Source organism: Notechis scutatus, chromosome 3, assembly GCF_049901735.1.
Source record: "Notechis scutatus isolate UNSWTSFEM ecotype Mainland chromosome 3, rNotScu1.2, whole genome shotgun sequence".
Taxonomy (NCBI): domain Eukaryota; kingdom Metazoa; phylum Chordata; class Lepidosauria; order Squamata; family Elapidae; genus Notechis; species Notechis scutatus.
The window spans coordinates 81,941,385-81,967,349 of NC_142011.1; the positions used below are offsets into that span (position 1 = coordinate 81,941,385).

Consider the following 25,965-nt stretch of genomic DNA (forward strand, 5'->3'; position numbering starts at 1 on the left):
CAATTTTACTTCAGTTTTCTTTTGCTTTACAGAAGGATAAGCCCTCAAACAGTCAGATAAGCCCAAGTGACAGGAAAGATTTCTGGAACTCGACTCACGAAGGAGCGGGGGAAAGGGGCAAATCTTATAGCCTTTCCCCCCAACCCCCCACTCCTGCCCTTTGGAATGCTCACCCTGGCATTAGGGTAATTAACAAGAAGAGAATTGATGTTTGTAGTTTATTGGAAAAGAAAGGATTCCAAGAGAGTAAGCAGGTACACAATGGTGAATACACATAGAAAGGAATACCCTAGCATTGGCTGTTTGCCTATTGGGGGCTTATGTCTGCAAGCCCTTTAGGAGGTTAAAAAAGCCTTCTGTGTGAAATTAGTTAGGGTTTTGTCAGTGTCAGGCAGCACTGCCAGCTGGTGGGAGGACTTTAATCAACTAATTAAGGTCACAGCTGAGCTTGTTAACTTCCAGTTATTTTACCTTCAAGTCAGTCTTGGTATCAATAGTAACAGCACAGACTTATATACCGCTTTATAGTGCTTTGCAGCCCTCTCTAAGCGGTTTACAGAGTCAACGTATTTCCCTCAACAATCTGGGTCCTCCTTTTATTGACCTCAGAAGGATGGAAGGCCTGAGTCAACCTTGACCCGGTCAGAATCGAACTCCTGGAGTGAGCAGTGAGTTAGCCTGCAGTCCTGCATTCTAACCACTGCACCAACAGGGCTTGTACCATGAATAAGGTCATGCAGTCTTTTTGGCAACATGTTTCAGAAGTGGCTTGCCTTTTACCTTCTTGTCAGGGCTATGAGAGAATGACTGGCTCAGTCACCCAGAAAGCTCTGTGCCTAAAGGAGATCTAGAAGTCACAGTCTTGCTTTATGTCCCAGGGTCTTTAAGCACTATACCAGAGTAGCTATGTATATTGCAATTGGATATCTGATAATTATCATCTAAAAATATTCTAGTTTGCTTTCTAATTTGAGGCTTTGTGTTCTATTTATTTTTTGTACTTCAAGGACATATAGACAAGTTTCCAAAGTTTTATTTATATTTATTTTCCTATTTTTTCATTACTGAATTGTAATACACTGAATGCGTATATGTAATTAATACAAGTAAATTGTGTCTGTGTGTTTAATCCTTCCTTGCTGCCTTTGACTACTATCTTTGCAACCATTTTCCTCACACACCCCCAACACACACACACATCTACCTTTTGATAAATCTTTGGCAAGGGGGATGTGCAGCAATTACACTATTTTATCTATTTTTCTTCCTCATCCAGAACCTCCTTCCCTTCATTTCACAAAGCATCTTTTCCTATAGTTTGGTACACTTCTGTAGTACCCTATGATTTCATCCTTTCCACTCTATTCTAACGGCTGCCACATTTTTTAAAAAAATTAACTTTTTTCTTCATTCTTTTGGAAGTTAATCTGTTCTTTAATATTTTTGTATACAGAACTGAGACTTCTTGTTTTGCTTTAATTCTAGTTTCTTTCACTTGTCCCTTTTTTTCCATATTCATTTTTTCTTAAAATCCATTCTTACCTATTACTAATTGGAAAAACTTTACACTAACTTTGCCTTCTAGGATCCAATATATCTAAACTAAACTGAGTTTTTGTAACTTCCTTTAAATCTGTTAAAAGGTAAAACACCCAACACAAGGAATTTTGCAAGCAACTGCTGTTGTCAAGAGAAATTATCAGCAATTAAGCTTACCCAAAGATTTGTCTGTGAGCTTTTATCCTAAGGCCTCAGAAGGAATATTTAACTAAGGCCCTGTTAACTGTGTAAACATAATAAAAACAGAAGTGCTTATGTTTTGGTATATTTTTTATGGACAACAAACTGCAGTGCTTTCCACTCCATAACATAATTTCAAAATAACTTTACAACACTTTCAGGTGCCAACACAGTGACGTGAGTATTTAAATATATATCTAGAAGTTCTGTCTGTAAGTAATAATTTAATTGGCCTTGTTATTCCACTTTTGCAAATCCACCTACTTGATAAAATATATTTGTAACCAAAATATTAGCAGCGTTTTCATGATCCTTTGCAGACACACAAGAGTCTTAAGAATTTGAGTGCATGTGCCAAACTGAGATTTTTAGTATTTGCTAATTCAGTGTTTACCTCAACTTTATAGAGCATAACTTCCATGAATAATGAGAACTGACTGTATATGCAGACATTGGAGGTGCTCCCAGAATGGTGAACGTTCATTAATTACTAAACATAATTTAATAGTAATTCACTAACAATGGTACCTTGTAAAAGAACTGCATTATAATTTGTAAAATCATAACTAGAACTGCTTTTGATTTCTTAAAGTAAGTTCTTCAAAGCTACTTATAATCAAGAGCAATATGCTGTGAATGTGTTAATGAAAATTTCAATGAATGATTGATTAAAGTAAAATTGTTTCCCCTTTAAGTAATCAGTGCTTCCTTCTTAGGCCAGGAGGTAGCAATATTAAGCCCATGGGAACTTATATACCTTCAATATATTTGCTATCTAGTAAACTTCCTGTACCATACGTTTTTTAAAATAAATATTTTAAGTATTTTTAAAGAAATGAATAGAAAATTAACCTGTTGCATTTTGCAACAATACCGTTGGGATCATCAGTAATTCCACTAGTACAGTGGAGACAATCGTGTGGCTTCATCTTTTTGTGTGATTCCATTAACAAGGATATGTGTGATCAAAACTTCACTTAACTGTTATTTATTGTGTTTGAATTTTATTGTAAGGTTTTAGTTGAAATACCTTTGGTAGCCAAATTATTACTGGTGGGGATTTTTTTATGGATATTTCAATTGTCTAGGAACAGTTTTGTAGAATGGCTGTTTTATGTCACCAAAATAAGAAATTGTTTCACAGAACCATTGTTGTACTGCCTTAGTTTTTTACATGAACAATTGTTTGTACAAAATAGCCCTCATTTGAGAAATGGAAAGTGAGTACACCAGATAGAAAATAATGAACAGCAAGCAGTATTAGACAAAGATACTAACAGCCTAAATGTTACTGTAAAGTTGATAATTTGACTGATACAAACTTTCATTTATTTTATTTCGGAGTATTATTTAGAAAAAATGATGATGGGCATTTGTTTCTAATTTACAGATTGTCCCAGAACTCCAGATACACCTAATAGTGATCCTCGCTTTCCTAACAACAGATTAATTGCCTTAAAGAAACAGTTAAATATAGAATTGAAAGTAAAGCAAGGAGCAGAAAATATGATTCAAACGTATTCTAATGGTCCATCAAAGGTAAGACTTACCAGCTCGCACAGTTAATCAGGTTTTCAGACGAGGGATTTAAAACTTCACCTCAAGAGAGACCATATAAATAGATGCATACCATAGTAATGGATAATTTTCTATCCTGTTGCTAATTACAGATATTTCATTTTTGAATTCAGTAATACACTATTTAATTTTCATGTTTGTAACAATCTGTTGAGATTGTTACATTTTGAATATCTGATATTACAGAATGATGGTTTGGGGAGTTTGTTGAAATCATTATATGCTATGGTTAAAAGTTAATTTCTGAGCAAATCACAAATTTTGTTGGTATCTGTTTGTACCAAGGGGAATTTCTGCTTCTTTTGACAGGATGTGCTAGCCCTAGATCATCTAGGATTATGATACAATTTCCACATTCTCCAGTAATGTGCCCTGATAACATTATCAGTAAATCATATTTGGAAATATTGTTTCTGCACCAAACCATGGAATGGTGTTTATCAGCAATCATAAATAGGAATTCAGTTTTGGCATGTAGAGCATGAACTACAGAAATGTAGATTTCTACAATAGAATTGAATGTATTACAGTGACAGAGAGTTGGCAGTTTGAATTGCTTCTTGATGGTTCACTGACCTTTCTGAAAATCAATTTGTAGCTTTCCAGACACTTTCAGTTATATATTAAATTACATTGTTAATCTTGCTGCTGAACTAGTAACATAGAAGAAAACTTCTTCAAGTCCTTTCCATTCATTACCGTCAGATTTTAAACTGTATGTATTGTGTGACAGAAAGAGAAAGAGTAGTTTTTAAAGATTTTTTTTCTTCATTTGTATAAATGTTTTCAGTATTATATACTGCAAACAAATGCTAACAGCATTGTAGTAAAAATCCTGATAATTTCTTTTTGGTTCTGTCTCTTAGAGCAGGGGTCCCCAACCACCGGTCCGCAGACCGGTACCGGTCCGTGGAACAAGTCCTACCGGGCCACTGGTTTGCTGGCGCCGCCATCTTTTTGATGAAAAAGTGCTTCCGGTGAGCTTTTCCGGGTAGAAAGCTCACCGGAAGCACTTTTTCATCAAAAAGATGGCGGGCCAGCGCTCCGGTGAGCTTTTCCGGGTAGAAAGCTCACCGGAAGCACTTTTTCATCAAAAAAAGATGGCGGCGCCCAGCTAATGCTGGTACCGGGCCACGCCATAAAAAAGGTTGGGGATACCGGGCCGCGGCATAAGAAAGGTTGGGGATCACTGTCTTAGAGGCTGCATTATTCTGTTGGCTTTAGTGCTCTAATTTCTAAATTATTCTGGATGAAATAAAAATAATGAAAAAATTAAACAACAAGGGTGTATTTGATGCCTACAGCCAAAATGTAAACAAAATGTATTGGTAGTCATTGCACAATAGTTTTCAAACCATACTGATTTCTGAATCTTGTTCAGTATATCGGAATTCATATTCTGAAAAGATGGTGTGAATTGTTGTTACTTGAAACCAATTGGGGAATTCAAATTTTAGCATCACATAACTGTTTTTTCTTTCTTTTTTCAGGACAGAAAGCTGCTTGCAACAGCTCAACAGATGCTTCAGGACAGCAAGACAAAAATTGAAGTTATAAGGATGCAGATTCTTCAAGCAGTGCAGACTAATGAATTGGCTTTTGATAATGGTGAAACATTAGAGAGAAAACCTTTCACTAAACTGTTTCTAGAATCTTCTAACTCTCATGGGACTTTTTAAAAAGTCCCAAGTCCTGACTCCCCAATACTACAAGGCCAGGTCAATGCTCAATCAGTCTTCCTCCTGCCCCATTAGTCTAGGAATCTGTACTACAGTTTAACATAAGATATTCTGAAAAGGCTCATTAACCAGGCTCCTGTATTCTTCTCCTACAACTGGTTGACAAACATGGGTATGCACACACCGCCTTGAGCAAATCATAACTTCCTGCCTGTTTTGACTCCCTGTGGCTTACGTCAAATCCCTAATGTTGTCATCTAAATCCCATTTTTGTAGTAATGTCTCTGGACTGCTCAGAACTCTCTGTGTCCTTGCACCTCGTTCTGGATAAAGTTTATGCAAAATAGATTATTATGGGGTGGGGTGGGAAATCCCTCTTACTAATATAAGCTTTCCATCCATGCCTCGTTAACGGGTTAAATGTTCTTGTTTCTTATTTATGTTATTTACTAAACAAACTTATATAGCTGCCCATCTACCAGAAGAAACTGCACAGTGAACAGAATAGAACTACAATACAGTAAAAACAACAAGCCATTTAAAATAAGAAACAATATTGAAAGCCCATTAAAACTTGCGTTCTTCCAGTAGCCACCCCATGCCAGTTCCATTAGTATCCTGGCCCAAGCACCTGGGGGAAAAACCAAGTCTAAAAGATCAGGGACAGGGTCATATCTCCAGGGCAAGGCTGTTTCATAAGGCAAGTGCCATGACAGAAAGCATCTTCTGAGGCCTCCAGAACCTGAAATATGCCTGATTTCCCCCACAGGACTTGACATACTCCCAGCCTGCCAGACCCAGTAGGACAAGCAGAAACCATTGGGCTGTCCCACAAGTAACTCTCCCCCATTCCAAGTGATACTTTAAAAGTATACATGCCCAGTACATTTAGATGTCATGTGACAAATCCATCAATCAGTAGGCTTGGGTAACAGTGCTACTGGCTTGCTACTGTTTCTTGTAGATGAGTTAGTGCTGTGAGTAAGCCTGTTTAAACTAGACTAGGAAAGATGAACTAATAACCTCGTTAAAAGCTTTCTGAATATTCTGAGTCCTTTTTGTACATTGCATGTCAAAGCTGATTTCCATCTGTTGCAACCAGCTAAATCAAGACAGGTGTGAATTACTGAAAAAGTAATAGCATTGTATATTGTTATCACTAAAAATACAGACATAATTAAAGGGCCGAGAATAGAAACTGAGAAGTAACAAAGACAGTTTGTTAAACAAAGGGAATTGAAAAGTTAGTAGTTTATGCTAGATATAAACAATTGCTAGGGGATGGAGACAGAAAAAGTAGAAGATACGTTGTTGTCAACAAGAAAAAAGAAAAATAAAGGTAGTTTGTCCAGTGTGGAAACTGTGAGACTGAGTTCTAATCCTGCTTTGGGCACAAAGGTCGATGAGTAACTCAGACCAGTTACTCTCAGCCCTAGAAAGGAGAAGGCAGTAGCAAACCATTTCCAAAAATTTGCCAAGAAAACTGCAGAAAATTGTCCAGGCAGCCACCAGGAATCAATACTGACTCAAAAATGCACACATACACCAAAAGATATTATCTTATGCTCATATAGTCATTCAAGAGTGTGCAGGTAAAGAGGACTCTGCCGTTCAGATGTATAAGTGTTTGTGTGTAAGTGAAACCCCTTGTATACTCTGTAAAGTTTAGAAAATTAATGCAGTGGATGTCTGCCCCCACCAAGATGGACTTTTAAAGTTGTTTCAGTTGGCATTTGCTCTGCCATGAACCTGTTGGCAAGTAAAATATCCATATTCAAAAATTCTTGGTTGACTTTTGTTAATTTGTAGGTGAATGTCACATTAAGCTCTACAGAGCTTAGAGAATCATCCCTTGACTGCTTAGTTTGCTTATTTATCTGTCTATCCATCCAATTTTATATGGCTGATTAGTAAATCTGTATTAGACCTATAAAGCAGAAGCCATGGGATTGGGTGAAATCTGGATAAGATAACACATGTGGAGTCATAACACAAACTCTTCTTTTGTATGCATATGTAACATTGGCACACATACAAAAGAGGGCAGACTTGCCTGCTTTAATGCCCTCTCTCCCCAGAAAGGTCATGTGAATTGTAATACACCTATTAAATGTTTGTTTTTTTCATTTTTATATCAATATGCTGCCTAGTGTAATATACTAATAGTTCAATGTACAAGTTAGTACTAATTTTTGTTTATTTTTATATGTATAGCAAAGCCCGTGATAAGCCCTCTTGAGCTTCGAATGGAAGAATTACGACATCATTTTAGGATAGAATATGCAGTAGCAGAAGGAGCCAAAAATGTTATGAAGTTGTTCGGCTCTGGAAAAGTTACTGATAGAAAAGCGCTTTCAGAGGTAATTTTTATGTAATAAGTGAAATTTGAATGTAAGCATATTAAAAGAGTTTCTCCTAATTGATTTTTTCTTTCTGTTTAACTGAATAAGGCTCAAGCAAGATTTAATGAATCAAGCCAGAAGCTGGATCTCTTGAAGTATTCATTAGAACAAAGGCTAAATGAACTCCCTAAAAATCACCCCAAAAGCAGTATTATTATAGAAGAACTTTCACTTGTTTCATCACCAACACTAAGTCCACGGCAAAGTATGATATCAACACAAAATCAGTATAGTACACTGTCCAAACCAGCAGCATTAACAGGTTTGTTGTGACAGTAATAGCTACATATTTTGTGTGCTTTGGTTTCTAACTCTAATATTTGTTACATTAAAAGATACAATGCAGCTTTGTACATTCGGGAATATCTTTAAATATAAAAGAGCATAACAATCATACTTAAATATGTATTATCTCTTAGAAAATTAGCAGTGGGTATTTTTGGCTAAATTGCTGTTTGCATTAATTGCATCATAGCAAGCATTTCAGTTGCTTGACTAAATTCAGATTTTTAAAGGTGGGTTATGTGTAAATTGCTTAGGAAGATGATCAGTGAAGGGGAAAAAATTAACACGATGGTCTATACATATTTTTATAATGGGATCCAGCCGGTAAAACAGTAACTTATTATCAGAGTCTGATAAAGGATTGCATTGTATAAGTTGCTAGAATCTGCAACTCTAGTTATTGCCTAAAGGATTCTGATTCAAAATATTCCAATCATTTATTTAGTGCATCTAATTTCTAAAACATTTTTAAAAAGTTTTTGTATCATTTATTCCTTATATTAGAAAGTATTGCAGTGAAATCTGGACATAACCTCATAGCCATTCAGTTCTGATGAGAATTTAAGTTTTTCCCTAAAATATTAAAACTTAATAATACAAAGAGAATTTTAAACAGCAGCAGTGCATAACATTGTATCTCTCACTTACTTGTGCTAATGTGTTTTTAGATTAAAGTAATTAAATATAATAAAATTAAGAGTAGGCATTACAGAAGAAAAACTCTCTGCACGAGGGTTATGAAATTTGAGACTCTGTAGTCCAACAGTTCCCCTCGACAGTCTCTGCATGCTTCTGTAATAGCAGCATTTCATAAAGGAAATAAATTCCAAGATATCTTGTATGCTTAATGAAGATCTTAAATATATCCCTACAGACTTTACTTGCTAACTTGAAGCAGGTGTTGAATAAAACTCTGATCCTAATATGATGTTCACTAAATTATTTAATAAACAACCAAATTAGAAGCAGTAGCACAGCTGTTAGCTTATATTTCCCAAAATGACTTTAGTTTTTAAACTAAAGTTGTAGCAGAAATTGTTGATTCTTTGAAGGTGCCTGTGTATTGTTTGTGTATGTGCGTGCAAATACACAACAATACATTGATCAGCACAGGTTAAATATATAGAATCCCATTTTACCATTTCTGTCCATTATTATAGAATTACTAGACTGAGATTATGCAAAGATAGACTATAAATTGATTTCCTTTCTTCATGTTTTATCCACATTAAATCATAATATCTAAGAGAAATACATAATACATACATAACATACATACATAACATACATATATAACATACATACATGGATGCAAAAAAAGTCTATTAGCATACATCGATACTATGTTCCAATAGGGTTTCCTGCCCCTTGCAAGGTTTGTCTTTGGGGGGGGGGGGAATAGTACAAGAGGCAGATTGTTAGACAATTAGAATGGATCTATTAATACATTATGTAAAAACCATAGTTTAAAAATACTTATTAGCATTCTATAACTAGCTGTGTTGACACAAGCTTAGGCAGAACAGTCATAAAAGTTCATGTCAGGTAAGCCCACCATGATTGCATATTAAAATTACTGGGACTTGCATCAGCAGCTAAACCCAGTTGATTTCAGTAGGTTTATTCTAATTTTGGATTCAACCCACATTCTTCTAGTTAAAGCTTATATATTTAAGAGCTTTTATACTGCCTCATAAATATGAAGTTTACACCGTATTGAGATTCCTGCCCACACAGAATGACATAATTGATGCTGATGCCATTTATCAATTGCTTGTACTTGCTTAAGCTGGTGTTTGACTAATCGTATGAGTTAAGACAATCTGATGTCATTTTAGGTACTCTGGAAGTTAGGCTTATGGGTTGCCAAGATATCCTGGAAAATGTCCCTGGTAGATCAAAAGCAACATCCTTCACTCTACCTGGATGGAGTCCAAGTGAAGCCAGATCATCTTTCATGAGTCGAACAAGTAAAAGCAAAAGTGGCAGTTGCCGAAACCTCCTGAAAACAGATGATTTATCCAGTTCAGTACCTTTTTAATGTTTTTCTTCTTCATTTTCAGAAGCACTTTTATGAAATCTCTTAGGAAAAATAACTATATGTAAAAATAAACTCAGTTTAATCGTATTTTATTATGATTTTGTTTTAAGGTTGTGCAGTAGTTTGAATTTGAAAGTAAAAAAGGCACTTAGGAGCACCGATTGCACAACTGCTGTGGTTGTCTGTAAGTCATTAAAGCAGCCATGCCCTTTTCTGGATTCATTCATTAGCCCAGTGATTCTAGGAAAATAAATATTTGGTTTAGGGAATTTTGTGTCTCCGGCACGTCAAACCACTTGATTATTATTATAATAAAGGTGCACACTACAGAATGTCAGCAGCAGTTCACAATAACATGGATCTCTATGAAATGCCCATGGTAAAATAAATTAAGTCCAATAATAATATAATACACAAAATATAATGAATTAATAATCAGTAAAATCCACTTTTAGATTTCTTGGCACTCAATCCCAAATTTCCTCCCAAAGAATGTAGTCTTCACTGCCCCCTAAAAGGCCATAATTGTGGGGGCTAGCCTAGATTTTAGACAAAGGGTATTTTACATTATTTTACATTAAACGTTTGCATTGAGTGGAGGGTAATCACCTTCCTTACTCTTTGGTTTTCCTTCTAAAAAAAGTAGGAGGGCTTTTTCCTTCCCAGCTCCATCTTGGACTGAAAACCAATCTTCCATTAAACAAAAATGAAAGTGCCGTGGCAGAATTTGTCTTATCTTGCTTAGGAGAATTTTCCCGCCTTTTTTTTTGTTCCACTGCCTTTGCAAATGGACCAGGAGGGGTCTCCAATACCAGCCCAGAGACCAGATCAAGGAGCCCAGAAAGGGAACTAACAGAGTAGCTACTTCACCAGAAGTGTAGCCAGCCTGTTTCCACATCCTGTGGCCTTAGGTTTTCATATCCAAAGCACTAGTATGTTTATGCAGACTGATGTCTTGAACATTTTTTTCTATCGGTCCATGATTTTTTTTTATTATATAATCCAAAAAGTGCTTTTTCAAGAATTACTAACAGTAATAAGAATCTTCATTTTTTAAAAAAAACTAGGTTGGGTGATGTCCTCCCTACATTAGCCATGCCTGCTGGAGTTATAGTTCAGTGTAGTGATGTGCAAAATATTCCAGGAAACACAGAATCTATTCCTCTGAAGCATGTCTGTTTGATATCCTGGGCTGGCAGTTCTGTGGAAGTAATGTTTCTGGAATATAAAGTAGTTGATAGTGTTTTAGGTGTAATCTGGCCCTCTATCCAAATTTTGGTTCATGTCTAGTATAGCACAAAGCCATCATGAAGGAAAAATAATGTAGTTTTTAGCAGAATATTCTGTTCACAAAATAGAATGGTTTGTACATCGTTAATTTGATGATGTCTGAAAGGTGGAAGGTTCTCTTTTCTGTTGGGAGCCTGTGATTGGGATATTGCACTAATAAAGCATAGGCTGCCTCAGATATATTGGAACAGTTGAGCTAAAATTGAATTTTAAAATGTAATGAATGAGAAAATGAATTATATTTCCCTGTTGATTCAAAATACGTATTGATTGAACCCTCCATGATTGATGAAATTAATAGCATAAAATCCAAGTGATTTTTTTACAACTCCCTCTCTGCTGTCTTCTTTTTTCACTCATAATGATAATATTGCAAGGCGGCTAATAATGTGGACTCCTACCTATGCCCTGGTATATAGAATTGCTTACCAAGAGTCCCAGCATTCACAGTGTGAATGTAGAAATTATAGGGTACACAGGTAGTCATTGACTTGTGACCACAGTTGGAACCAGAATTGTTATTGTAAGTTGGTACAGTCATAAAGTGAGTCATCACATGACTTCAATAATGTATGATGGCAATCCCGGCAATCCCTGTTGTAGTTAACTGCGAATCATGGGTTGTTAAACAATTATCCATCCCAATCCAAGCCTTTCCAATTTGGTCCCTCACCACCCCAAGCCTCAGTAAAGGGACTGCATCCAACTACAACAGTCCCTCACCCATCTCTACATTTTAACTGCCTGTACCCTACCTTATGAGTCAGCAAGCAGCCCCAGAATCGTACAGCTCTGGGGCTGCTTGTCCTGTCCTAGAAAGCTGCAGGCACAGCAAGGCACACATCGCTGCTGACAAGCAAACGTTTTTTTTTTCACCTCCTATGTGTGCCTTCTGTTCTTTAACATTGGACTGGAAACAATTACTTCACCGCACCTCAGCCATTACCCTTCGATCAGATGAGTTTAAAATTAACTTTGGCATCCCTTTATTTTTCTTACTCCTCACAAGGACTTTCACTGCCCTGTGCATTGCACCTGGCTCCGGCCTGCCTCTTCATTCAGTGTGGGGTTGTATCTGGAAGTCAGGAAAACAAGTGCAACAGTAGGCGAGAGAAGCATGTTGGAGTTCAACTCTTGCCCTGCCAAAATCCACCTGGCCTCAAATTTGCTTGCAAGGGGCAGGTTAATCTCTAGCCATCCTCCATTTCCTTCCCTTCCTGATCACTTTCTAATCCTGATCTGGAACTGATCTTTATGAGTAGGGAAAGGAGACAGATAGAAGTTACAATGCCCCTGGCTCTGGGGTTGCTTGCTGACCCACAAGACAAGGTTCAGGGAGCCCAAAGGGCAGAGATGGGGGAAGGTAGGCAGGTGAGAGGATTTGGAGCACCCCTGCAGTCATGAGTTCTTAGTGGCCTGCAAAGCACCCAGATTTTGTTCACCTCTGGGAGCATTGCAATGGCTGCAATTTCAAGCATGGCTCATAAATCCATTTTTCAGCACTAGCATATCTTCAGATGGTTGCTGAACAAATGGTCGACTGTAAGTGGAGGACTATCTGTATATGAGAAAAAGGAGCCAACATTTTATCTTTCTTTCTAAGAAAGGTTGAGAGAAAAAGGAAATGAGTTGTGGTTTCTTCTAGTGAGAGAAGGGGGAAAATGCAGTGCCTTAATTTGGAAAGCATTTGAGCTTTGCACACAATGACTGAACATTCACACTGATAATTTTTGTCCACCATTATTGTTGTAGGCTAACCTAAACAAAGATTGTAATTACTCTCAAACTAAGTAGAATTTTGTGCTTTACTTATATTTGTATACATATTGTAACTGATTTTAAATTATTACTGATTGTCAGAGCTGCTTCTGTTACTGTTTTTGGAAGGTCAACTTAGCATTCTAAACTGAATTTACTTTAATTTGCTTGCAGATGAAATCTGTGCTGTTTTGAAATTGGATAACACTGTTGTTGATCAAACTAGCTGGAAGCCTATTTCCAATCAGTCCTGGGACCAGAAATTTACACTGGAACTAGACAGAGTAAGGATCTCTTTAATATGCTTAGGATGATTTCTAGATGAGTAATTTGCTTCTTATGCCTAGAGAGAAATTCTAACTTGGAATGTAGCTTCCTTTCCTGAACAGAATAGAGCATTCCAGCCTTCCCTCTCTCTGAAACAAGGATGAAAATATGAGATGGTACTTACATGAGCAGAAGTGCATTCCAGTCATACATCTTTAAGATTCTGCATCAGTGTGCTCATAGCATTTGCAACAAATCATTTATAAGTCCTTAGCTTCTTGTGATATTAGGTAAAGTCATGTAGGAAAATGTATAGGGGGTTTGAGGGACGTTTTAACTAATTGTATGTACTGTTGTAAATCAGTTGTAACTGTTGAAACAATTTGTTCGTGGAATGAAGTAAAAATATTATAAATGTAGATCATAAGTTGGGCAGCATTTCACAAGAAATTTCACTGACCTGTTCGTACTGGATTTTTTTTTAATACTGAGTATGTTTTTTGTATATACAGATTTTTTTTAAAAAAAACCTTTATTTGATGAAGTCAGGAAATAAATTCCCTGAAACCGAGTCAAAAAGATAGCTTTTTGACTGTGAAAATAATGTTTCATATCTAGCCAATCAAACCTTCCTAAAAAAAACAACCTCTTGCACTGCCAATTTACTGCTTTCAAAGCCTGCCAGCCAGTGAGTGTAAAGACAGTGAAAGGCAACTGACAATTGGCATGTTTACAAAAGTTCTTCTCTATATGGTTTTTAGATTTGCTCATATATACTTAAATCTCCTCCAAATGCATATACAGTAGGGATGTCAAACTCGCGGCCCACGGGCCGTATGCATCACATGCTAGCCCCACCCCGCCCCGTTTAGCAAAGGGGGGGAAAAGTCTCAATACGTCATGTGACACTGCTGCGATGACACAAGTTTGACACCCTTGATATATAAGGTATCTGAGTTTAGCAGCTGTGTTGAACATTCAAAGCCGTTTTCATCAGATTGACAAATATGATCTAATCTGTATATAAAGAGGCCCATTGAAATGTCTCTACATATTACATAATGGGGTACAGTATTTGGGATGGGAAGGGTTTGGGAGGTAGAAGAATTGGAAAAGCAGCAAACTGAAATGAAGGTGCCTCTCTGTCCTTGCATCTTTTTTAGTGCGCCTACACACGTTATTAGTCTTCACTGTACGATAAACTCTTGCTTTTAGAATTAATATGCAATAGTTTACCTTTATCCAGCATTTGGGCTGCAGATCATAAATTATTATTTTTTAGTCTTCCAAATGCCACCCATTTTTTACAGGATTAAGCCTTTTGTTTTAGTAAATTTTAAAGACCCTTAAATATTTTGAGAATTGCAGAAATAATATCCTTTACATCTAAATTATGACTGATTCAATACATGGAAACAGAAGAAGATTCCTCTCTAGTCTCCAATGATTCTCCTTAAAATTTGTAGCAGTGTTACAGAATTATTTTTTATCATATTGCTGGCCATTCCTTTTATGGATATAACATCTGAGCTAGTTTATTCAGTACTGCGCTAGCTTGGAAGTGGCAGGTAAATACATGAATTAATTCTGTGGGCAGAAAAAAAATATGCTTCCTTCCATTGTTAAAGTCATCTGTACCTAAGGTAGGGTGATTCTGGTGTAAGAATATTTCCAGCTAGGTCTGCTCAAATCTAGTAAATATAAAAACTTACCCTGGGTTTGTTTCTTATTGTTCTCCAGTCACGTGAGTTAGAGATTTCTGTTTATTGGCGTGATTGGAGATCTTTGTGTGCCGTGAAATTTCTGAGGTTAGAAGACTTCTTGGATAATCAACGACATGGAATGTGTCTCTATCTTGAACCTCAGGGTACTTTGTTTGCAGAGGTAAGGGCAAATACTTTTAGTAAACATTTTAAGCCTTGTGAAGTCCTGTTTCCAAAAAGTATTAGTCTGAATTCTAATACCTATTGCCTGAATTGCAGGTTACATTTTTTAATCCTGTTATTGAAAGAAGACCAAAACTTCAGAGACAAAAGAAAATTTTCTCCAAGCAACAAGGTGAGGGGGTTTGTTTTATAGCTTTAGCACTTGGTCCTAGAATTAATAAAAATTGATGCTTATGTCAACCTTTCATTAAAGATAATTCTTCATAATTTGTCAACAAGACTTTAATAAGAAAGAAAAAAAAATAGGAAATGCAACATGCACAGCTTATCCATCACTAGTAATAAACTAATGAATATATGAATTCTCATTTAGTTATAGCTTTTGGTGATAAATAAAGAAATTACTTAGGCTTTGTTTTCTTTATCCACAGGCAAAACATTTCTCAGAGCTCCGCAAATGAATATTAATATTGCCACTTGGGGAAGGTTGGTGAGAAGAGCTATTCCAACAGTAAATCATACTGGGACCTTCAGCCCTCAAGCCTCTGTGCCTGCCACAGTATCAGTAGCTGATGCTCACATTTCTGGACTAGGCTCACCAACTAGGTAAGTGAATGGCTAACATGGACCAATTAACATGTTAAAATTTCTGTGAAACATTTGCAGCATAAAAAGAACTAGATGCTTATCACTAGAATTTATTTATTTTTTTAAATTAAATTATCGTGCAGAATTCTGCTCATATGGCCAACAGGCTTATGGTGAACTCTTTTTTTTTTTTTTTTTCAAGTGATTCCCCTGTAGGTAAATTGGTGTTTGAACTTGACTCTGAACCGGTCTGTCCTCCACGTCTATCTTCTCTTGGAGAAATCAGTGAACCTTCACCTGAACCAAAGTCTCCACCTACCCCCACTCAGGCAAGGCTCCTCATTTAGAATTCTGTTGCAGGTTCTTTGCTTGATTGTTGTGAGCTGCCCAGAGTTGTTGAGAATTGGGCAGCTTATAAGTTCAGTAAATTGTTTCCATTGTTGTTTTAAAAATGTTTCATTTACTAGGTGATTTTTAAAAATGCCACCTTAAAATGAATACGATGGATGAATGTTCTTTCTGTGGTGATTTTGAGCAATGTGTTTAGGGGGCGGGATGTTGGATGAAGACTGGCGAGCTCCATGCTCAAGACCCTTGTTGTTGTCCATTGAACTCAGACAGACAGAAATTAATTTCAGTCATTGATACAATAAATGAAATGAACAACACAAAGCTGTCCCTCAACAACAAAAACTGTAAGCAACCAATTGTGGGTAAATTTTACATATAACGCAGAATTTTATTTTAGAGAAGTAAATTTATGTTTCTTATTTATCAGATGAGTGCAGATAAAGGCTATCAGAATGCCCCAAAAATTTAAATAAAAAAGGTGTAATCAACTCATGATTAATACCCCAATAGAACTGTCAATACAGAAAAGCATGAGCTGTTGTTTCTGTGGCACCCATATCATAAGGCAATATTGGGTTTCATATGGGGTTTTCCTATATTTCCCTTTCAGGACAGCTCTGAGGAGCTCTTTGTATTTTGCACAAAAGCTGATCATTTTCTCTCTGCCAAAGCTATTTCATCGGTTTGGTATAGAGAGGATGAAATTAGTAGAGGTCTCCAAGTAAGCCACATTGAGCTCTCAAAGAAAAAGGAAGAATATAAATAAATTAAATAAATTTATGGGTTTGGTATTTTAAAAATGTAATCATGAAGCTGTTGTTTCCTTTAAATGACTGCTTAAATAATGGCTTTTGCACTGTTTCCTTCCCTCATAATTTAGTTGGTTGCTTCATTAAATTTGTAGTGTGTGTGTATTCACTTCATAACGAAGACCCTTTAAAATCTAGTCAGATAAAAATAGATGCCAGCCATATTTTGGGGTCATATATGCTTGGAAGAATGCTCCAAAATTTGGGGAACAGCACTCAGATGTTTGGGTGCATATTTTTGTGGTGGTGCAGATATGGAAAGATAGACAGTCTAGTCTCCCATAAGAGTGTGCATAGTATTTTTAAAGATGGCCTAAAGGGGGCTTATAAAGAACAACATGCCCAGTCATTCATAGCTAGTAATGTTCTTTCAATATATGGCTATAAATTGAACCTTTCATAATGGAGAAATACTTCATAGTTTTTCTTCCTTGCATGTGAATAAGAGATAGATATAGATTTGATATAGATATGGATATAGATGTATGTATGTTTGGGAAATTTGGGCTTTCTAGATTGCCTTTAACTTTTCCTGTTTCAGGGTCTTGTTAACTTTCTAAGTTTTATAGAAGTGTAGAAATGTAGCAAAAGTGTTTTTAATAGATGATTTTTCAAATTATGGCTCTGAAAACTACCACTAGTTTCTTAAATTAAGCATACTTCTGGTATATTTTTGAATCTTCTTTCTTTTTTATTTGTTTCTCAAATTTTCACAGGATGTGGAAACATTTGATTTTGAGAATGACAAAAATAATTTTGTTCCAAAATTTCAACCAGAAATTATTTGTGAGACTCAGATTTCAAATTCTGACACTGAATATAAACAAGTACCTGAAGATAGAAGGTAAGCTGTTGTGTTATTTTTATATGACTATATATGACTTCATGCTGAATAAGGCTATGCAAAAAATGTGCTTTGCAGATGCATTGATGGGAGCCTTCCCAGAGAATGCAAACTGCTTTGCTTTATTATTTCAAGGAGGGTTGGATTCTCATTTTTTTTTTTAAATTTGTGCATTTCAGAATACAACAGAGATTTCAGTTCAGTTTGCAAGATTTCCGATGTTGTGCTGTTCTTGGTAGAGGACATTTTGGAAAGGTACCAGTGAAATTACGATTTTGTGTATTTGACATACTGTATATACTCGAGTATAAGCCTAGTTTCAGCCCAATTTTGTGCTGAAAAAATCCCCCCGGCTTATACTCGAGTCAGATTCCCTCTGGAAAAAAAATGGTGTGGAGTCGCGGCCTCCGGCGGCAGCGACTCCCAACAGCCCCAGCCGGAAGGGAAAGGCAAAAGCGTTTGCCTTTCCCTTCCCGAGGCGGCGGGACTGGGGCCGCGCTGGCGGTAGTGACTCCTGACTCAGGGGCCTCCGAGGGAGGGGAAGAGAGTGACTCCTGCCTCCCGCTGTCATCATCATCTTCTTCTTTTGGGTTAGTGAATCAATTAAACCTTTCATGATAGTGAGATCGCTTTCCCAAATTAATTATTTTTATTTTTGAAATTTACCAGTAGCTGCTGCATTTCCCACCCTCGGCTTATACTCGAGTCAATAAGTTTTCCCAGTTTTTTTGTGTAAAATTAGGTGCCTCGGCTTATATTCGGGTCGACTTATACTCGAGTATATACGGTACTTACTTCTGTATCTGCATAGCTATACTTGAGGCTCACTTGATTTTAGTATGTTTAGAGAATCTGTGTGTGAATTTGTGTCCACTTAAAAATGATTATAAATCTAAAGGAAACATTAAACCAATAATATTTTATAAACAATAAAAACACTGTTTTGTATTTCAGGTCCTATTGGCTGAGTATAAAAATACTAATGAAATGTTTGCTATTAAAGCCTTAAAAAAAGGAGACATTGTTGCTCGAGATGAAGTGGACAGGTTAGTATAAAGGGGAATAATAGTTAAATAGGAATGTGTTTTTAATTGTCTCTGTTGTTTTAAATTGTTCAGAAACAAGCTGGAATTGGGGTGACAATATATAAAGTTCAATTTATAAAGCAACATATGATAAGAAAATATTTCCTACTTTCAAAAATTTTCCTGCGGAGTTGAATACTTCAATTAAAAATATTGACCCAGATTGTGACCATTATGAAAAGGCATCCTGAGATTCATTATAAAGGAATACAGGTAGTCCTCAATGTACAACAGTTTGTTTAGTGACCGTTCAAAGTTATAACGGCACTGAAAAAAATTACGTATGTTTTTCACACTTAATGACCGTTGCAACATCTCCATAGTCACATGTGATCAAAATTCAAATACTTGGCAACTGATTCATATTTATGACAGTTGCAATGTCCTAGGATAATGTGATCCCCTTTTGTAACCTTCTTACAAGCAAAGTCAATGGGGAAGCCAGATTCATTTAACAACAGTGTTACTAACTTAACAACTGCAGTGATCCACTTAACAACTGTGGCACATAAAATGGGACAAAATTCACCTTAACAAACATTTCACTTAGCAACAGAAATTTGGAACTCAATTGTGGTTGTGAGAACTGCTTGTAACATTTCATCGACATTATAAAGCACATTTGGAATGCAGTTTTATACACAACTTTAGTCATCACACATCTAAAAAATACTGCAGAATGAAATAAATTGTAGAAAAGAATAATAAAAGAAATTGAGTAAATAGAATAATTTACTATGGTGTTTAGGTTTCATTAGATTACAAAAATTCAAATATATAAAGGCACAATTGAGTTAAATAGAAATTAGTGTGCTGTGAGAACAAAGAATTTTCTCTTATTACAATGAAGCTAAATGATCAGATAAGAGGATAAGTGCTAATGTAGAATTGGTTGTTAGAAGATTTGCTGATAATCACCAATTTGGACAGTTTTAAAAGCAAGGGAATTCAGAGTAGAGAAGATTAATGACTGCTAATGATGACAACTATGTATTATACCTAGTATTAGAACCAATGGGATTTGCAGTCTGGCCGTCTATGAATGAAAAGAAACATGCTGGAACATGCTGGTCAGTTGGTCATCATTGGTTCCTTTTACTACAGGAGTGGCTAAACAAACACGTTGGATCACTTTATGAAACAAGCACTAAAGCTGGTGTTATTTGTAGATCCAGCTCCTTTTATATTATCAGGAGGATCTAATAATACTTTTTTTTACAAACAAGTTCAGAAAATCTAAAATGGGGTAAATACTTTTTCATAGAATTATAGGGTGTATATATTTTTTTCCTTTTACATGGTGTGAACCTTGAATCCATTATTTGTAAACATACATATTAGAAAATATGTCTAACAGAATCTAATTACAAACAACTGTAGGATGAGAGTGTAAAGTAAACTAAGCATGTGTCAACAGGAAATCTGTTATTGTGTTAACAGCTGTTTAGCTCTTTTTCTCGGTATGTGCAACATGAGTGTATATCCTCTTCCAGGAACACAAACATAACATTTGTTTGTATCACACTGGAAATTCTACGAGCCTGAATGCTGTTTTCTATAAATTATTTATATGTTTTCATACTGAATGTAATGTGGTGCAATGTAGTATAGCATAATATATAAATATAATAATATACTATGATACGATGTATACTATACTGTATATCATATAATACATATAATATATAACATAGTATATAATATATGATATGATATATAAATATAATATATTCAAGGAGCCCATTCTAAGCTTCTATACTTACTTTTCGAGTATCTTTCTTCCCAACAGTTAGGTTTTTTTTATTTACCTGGGGATCAGCACTTAAAAACATTTAGATGTGTAACTGTTATATAATAAGGAATAAGCCTTTAAGGGCTGTTTTTTTAAAATCTTTTATATCACATTACATTAATTGATCTTGTGGACTTTTTTTTCTTTTAACTTCTTTTTCTGATATGCTAACGATAAAATAAATCACATTAACTTTTTTTTCTGTCTTTTTCGGCTTTCAGTCTCATGTGTGAAAAGCGAATTTTTGAAACTGTGAACAGTGTAAGGCACCCGTTTTTGGTGAACCTCTTCGCCTGCTTTCAAACCAAAGATCATGTGTGCTTTGTAATGGAATACGCTGCTGGTGGGGATCTCATGATGCACATACACACCGATGTCTTTTCTGAACCAAGAGCAGTGTAAGCTTTCAAAAGCCTTCCTATCATCTCCAATATCTTGTAAATTAATCGATTTTTGGAACTTGGCTGGTGAGAATACCGAGAACATGACTTCTGATTTCTTGCTTAACTGCGTTTAGATTAGAAGACACCTCACTCTTCAGAATTTGGTTTAAGACAGTAGTGATTGTGTGTAACTTTGATGAAGATATCTCATTCATAATTACAGTGAGAAATTCTCTTTGAGTTAGATATTTTAATATTTTTACTAGTTTAATGTGTTTCACTGTTTTTATTGTTTTAAAACGTTTGCAATATATGTTTTGAATTTTGAGCTGTCCAGAGCTGTTTGCTGAGCTGGGCAGCTGTAGAAATTAAATACAGATATTCCTCGACTTACAACAGTTCATTTAGTGACTGTCCAAAGTTAACAATGGCACTCAAAAAAGCAACTGACGACCATTTTTAACACTCATGACCATTGCAGCATCCCAGTGGTGACGTGGTCAAAATTCAAATGCTTGGCAATTGGCAGGTATTTGTGACAGTTGCAGCATCCCCAGATCATGTGATCCCTTTTTGGGATGCTCTGGCAAGCAAAATCAGTGTAACAACTGTATTACCAACTTAACAGCTCTGGCAAGAAAGGTTGTAAAATGGCACAATGTTCCCTTAACAACTGTCTTGCTTAGCAACAGAAATTTTGAATTCAAATGTGATCTTAAGTTGAGGACCACCTGAAAATAAATAAATACATGTATCCTTGTTAGATTGACATGTATGTGTAATGACATGGTGTTACACAACAAACCAATGTCATAAACTTTCAAGTGCTATGTCTGATCAGATAATTCCAAGTAAACACATGTAAAATGAATTAGGACTTTGATCATTAATTTTACTTCCAGGACTCTACCTGTAATAAATTGTCCTCTACAGTTCCCATTGTGCAAGGTGTTTTACTATTGTATTTTGCTTTTGTTTTTTGTTTTTGTTTTTAAAAATTAACCAACTTGACTACCCACTAGATTAGGCAGTATTATCTGGCAAAGTTAACATGATTCTTGGGGCATTAAGCCTGAACAAAAGTGAACTTCTTACTTCCTGGAAAATAATAACTGCTGACAGTTGCCTTTGGGTGGTGACAGTTTTCTAGAGCTTAAAAAACAAATAGCTGCTGCACAGGGTTAGAAACCAGCAGATTTTAAGCTTTGTGGGATCTGTTTTGTCCTCTGCCAGAATCCTTAAATCCACCCATCGGAGCAGTCTTTTAAAAACCCTAAATTTTCATGACAAGTGAAGTGGAACATTGGACTTATAATGCAAGTTCCTTTTCTTCGGTTGAGGGAAGGGGCCTGAAATCTGGGTGGTTCCTGCTACATTCTCTGATTGGCAAGACTGAAAGTTTAGTAACAATCCCTAGAATGAGAAAGAGAACTCTTTGCCATATTTTTCTTGGATATTTTAAAAAAAAAACATTTTATATTCCAAATGAAATTCAAGAGAAAAAGAATGACAGAAGAGAAGAAATCATTAAAAAAAACCTAGGCGTTCTCCATGGTAAAACATCAACAGGAAAGTAAAAATAATCTCCATCCAATATAGAGAAGGAACTTGGGCAGTTAAGTCAAGTGCTCTATTTTTTGCAGTTGAATATTGAAATATGGACATTTAGAGTACACTATCTGTAAACAAATGAAAGCATAGCATCTCTACTGCACAACAAGCTTTTTAAGCAGTATTTTGAGAGTTATGTTTGTTTATTTATTTACATGTATTGGCTGCCCACCTCCAGTGGACTGAGCAGCATACAAAACTAATAAAACAGCTAAGATATTAAATCAACAGGTAGCGCAGACTTACATGCCCTAATAACATAAGCCACAAAACAGAAAGTGGCCCCTGAGCAAATAATAAACTTCAACCTTAGGAAAGTAGGTGCCATCCTTATCTCTGTTCCCAGAGGCTGAGGGCTGCAAGAGGGAAGAAAGGCATACTTTCCTAGATCCCCACGAAATGTCAGTGTTTAATGAAGACAACCTGGAATACACCCATTCTGCTGGAAATACTGGTTGGGCAGAAAAGAGATAAATGGTCTCTCAGATGTTCAGGCCCTATGCCATACAGGGCCTTATAGGTATTTAGCAGCACCTTGAATTGCACTCAGAAGGCAACCAGTGTAGCTCACGTAGAAGTGGTGACACATGGACGCACCAAGAGACGCCCGTTACTGCTCACACTGTTGCATTTGGAACCAGCCGTAGTCTCTTAGTGCTCTTCAAGTGGACGTTGTGTCCTAATAACACAGTATTCTAGTCCTAACTTAGTCACAAAGCCAGCTGAGTGACCTTAGGCCAGTCATGCTTTCTCAGGCTTTGGAAGCAGGCAATGGCAAATAACTTCTGAAATTTTTGCCAATAAAACTGCAGGGACTTGTCCAGACAGTTGCCAGGAGTCAATACTGACTCAAAGGCATGAAAGAAAGAGAAAGAGAAAGAAAAGAAAAGAAAGAAAAGAAAGAAAGAAAGAAAGAAAGAAAGAAAGAAAGAAAGAAAGAAAGAAAGAAAGAAAGAAAGAAAGAAAGAAAGAAAGAAAGAAGAGAGAAAGAAAGAGAAGAGAGAGAGAAAGAAAGAAAGAAAGAAAGAAAGTGTTATGTGAATTTTGTTGTATGTGTATACTATGTATATACATACAATGACAATAAAGTATTATTAAAATAAATAGCAAGACAATAACCTGCAGAAGTACCAGATTCCATTGCAAGAATCTGTTGTGATGCTTCCTCATTTACCAGGTTTTAATCCCTCGGACCACAAAGGACAGGCCATCTTTCTTTAGGTCTTCTATTAACAGAAGAAGGAAATTTTTATTTTCTTGAGAAATATAACAAGCTATATTGCTAAAAAAAAAGTCCCATAGAAGATCTTAAGAACCAAGATGACTCCAGGTAATGTAAATGTTTTTGCTTTGAAAGGTTGCTTGTATCAAGCCCTGATAAGTTAGCCTCCTACTTCTTTGAACATAACAGAATCATCTTGCTATGAAAGGGATTGTCTTCTCCTTGCCCTCGGATCATATTAAAATAGCTTCCTGATGCTCAGCAACTGGGTGTTTTTCAACTTCTCCAAAAGGGGAGAAAGGCAAATTAGTCCTACATTTGAACTTTACAGTCCATATTATATAATTTTACTTTTTATATTGAGTGCATTTGCTCCCCAAATACAGGCCGCAGAGTATTGGAACTAGCATTACTTCTGCCAAAGTCAGAAGCCTCTCCTGACTAGCTGAAAAAGCTTGCAGAGAATTAAGCATTGCTTTTGTGGGGATTTCTGGAGACTATTATGCCACAGTCCTGGTGAAATTCTGGGAAAAGTAAAAACAGCCACACCATCATATTTACTGTAGCTCAAGAACAAAGTGCCAGAACTCTACTGGATCTTTTGCCAAGGGATCCTGGAAGGCAAGGAGGCAATTCCTTTCAATAAGAATCAGGATAGGACCAGTAGCACAAATTTTGTGTCCAGAATTTCCCCACAGCAAGTATAATGGAAGCGTGCCCCAATTTGACAGACAGCATTTCCTTGCATGGGAATCTCCTGAGATTGGAAGGATGGCTACATTGATGGCTTCTCCAAAGAAGCCTGAAGCATAGAAGATTCGCTCCATTTTATGGCTGCTCCTTCATCTTTTGAGCACTAGGAGTCGGGGGGAAAAGATTCCTGCTCTGCTCTCACATGGATGTTGTGATTTGGGTCTGAAATGTTATTCTTTGCAATAGTGTAAATAAATGTGCAAAATTGATGAGTACTGAAACATTGTATTTCTCTCCAAACAGATTTTATGCTGCATGTGTAGTTCTTGGTCTGCAATATTTACATGAGCACAGGATAGTTTACAGGTAAGTATTTCAAAAATGTAGTGTTCCGTTTCATTTTATGTTCTGCTATGTTTGTGAACCTGGCTTAAATGCTGCTGTCATTATAATTAATAAAATTGTTCCTTTTTTCTAGAAGAAATTAATGCTATTGGATGTTTGTACATTATTATGTTTTGTTCAGATTGAAAAAAGGAAACATTAACAATTAGTAAATATTTGCAAGTGGTACTCTCTCTAAAATAGCCTTGGGTAACTTCCAAATGTGTAGACTTTAATTATAGTCAATGTGGCTATTGCTGAGAATTCTGCAATTCTCCATTCCATAGGTCATGGAACCCAGCTTGGGGAAGGCAGCTCTATAGCTTAGCAATTACATAGTTGGGTTGTTGCTTTAGTTGTTTTACTTTTTTAAAAAAATATTATTTCTTTCGTAGAGATCTAAAGCTGGATAATCTGTTGCTGGATACTGAAGGCTTTGTTAAAATAGCTGACTTTGGTCTCTGCAAGGAAGGTAAGTTTTGTTTTGTTTTTAAATGGCTGATAATACTTACTTCTGCTGAACATGTGGTGGTGATTGCAGATAGTAACTTTTCCCACCAGCAGGAGAATGATTAAGAAAGGAATGTGTTACAGTAATTCAGGCCAGGAACTCTGTTGCTAAGTGATGCAGCCACAAAGCATGATGTCATGTGACTCCATTGTTTTATGACACCAATTGCAGCAGCGCCAGTTGCTGCTGTTAAGGGACTACCATGCGACAGTTTGGTGTGATGTCACGTGACTGACATTTTCAATCTCCTGATGACTTTCCCCTTGAGTTAGCTTGTTGGAAACCAGCAGTGAAGCAGCAAATGGCGATCACATGGGCTTCTGCCAAAGCTGCAGTTAGGAGGATGCAGTTGTAAGTCTCCTTATTCGGTGCCTTCGTAACTTTGAATGGTCGCTGAGCAAGTGGTTGTGTTGTTAAAAATGAGGATTATCTGTATTTATGATAGGTGTGCTCTGCAAATGTGCAGAATGAAGATGTTTTATAAAATCCTACACCTCACTTTATGTGCCCTTGATGTGGTAATTGCTACGTTAATATGAGCAAGCTGCAATCTCCATAGCAGGAAAAGTAGTGTCCATAGAAAGGCCTTATGAATAGTGGCATCGGCTGTGCAATATTAAAGCTTTCATCTTAAGAAAAATGTGCCTTGCTCATAAGTGGAGGATTTTTTTGTTTGTCCTCTAGTTTCCTCTGCTCTGTTCTTCAGAGCACTGCTTCAGCAGCTTTCAGTATGATTCAGGAAACTGAGAGTTATAAATAGAAGTCC

General features: G+C 36.3%; 1 protein-coding gene across 3 annotated transcripts in view; it reads left to right on the forward strand.

The window, feature by feature from the left end:
- The window catches only part of PKN2 (protein kinase N2), a 79,692-nt gene that overhangs the window by 49,143 nt on the left and 4,584 nt on the right, over nt 1-25,965 (forward strand). For all 3 annotated transcript variants that reach the window (XM_087960582.1, XM_026674136.2, XM_087960583.1), the window contains 16 exons: nt 3,131-3,279; nt 4,809-4,926; nt 7,212-7,357; nt 7,448-7,661; nt 9,523-9,708; nt 12,948-13,057; nt 14,781-14,924; nt 15,023-15,098; nt 15,358-15,532; nt 15,717-15,843; nt 17,391-17,518; nt 17,698-17,773; nt 18,473-18,564; nt 20,617-20,793; nt 24,608-24,670; nt 25,084-25,160. In XM_087960582.1, the coding sequence (XP_087816708.1) occupies nt 3,131-3,279; nt 4,809-4,926; nt 7,212-7,357; nt 7,448-7,661; nt 9,523-9,708; nt 12,948-13,057; nt 14,781-14,924; nt 15,023-15,098; nt 15,358-15,532; nt 15,717-15,843; nt 17,391-17,518; nt 17,698-17,773; nt 18,473-18,564; nt 20,617-20,793; nt 24,608-24,670; nt 25,084-25,160 (2,058 nt within the window). The remainder of the gene's footprint in view (nt 1-3,130; nt 3,280-4,808; nt 4,927-7,211; nt 7,358-7,447; nt 7,662-9,522; nt 9,709-12,947; nt 13,058-14,780; nt 14,925-15,022; nt 15,099-15,357; nt 15,533-15,716; nt 15,844-17,390; nt 17,519-17,697; nt 17,774-18,472; nt 18,565-20,616; nt 20,794-24,607; nt 24,671-25,083; nt 25,161-25,965) is intronic.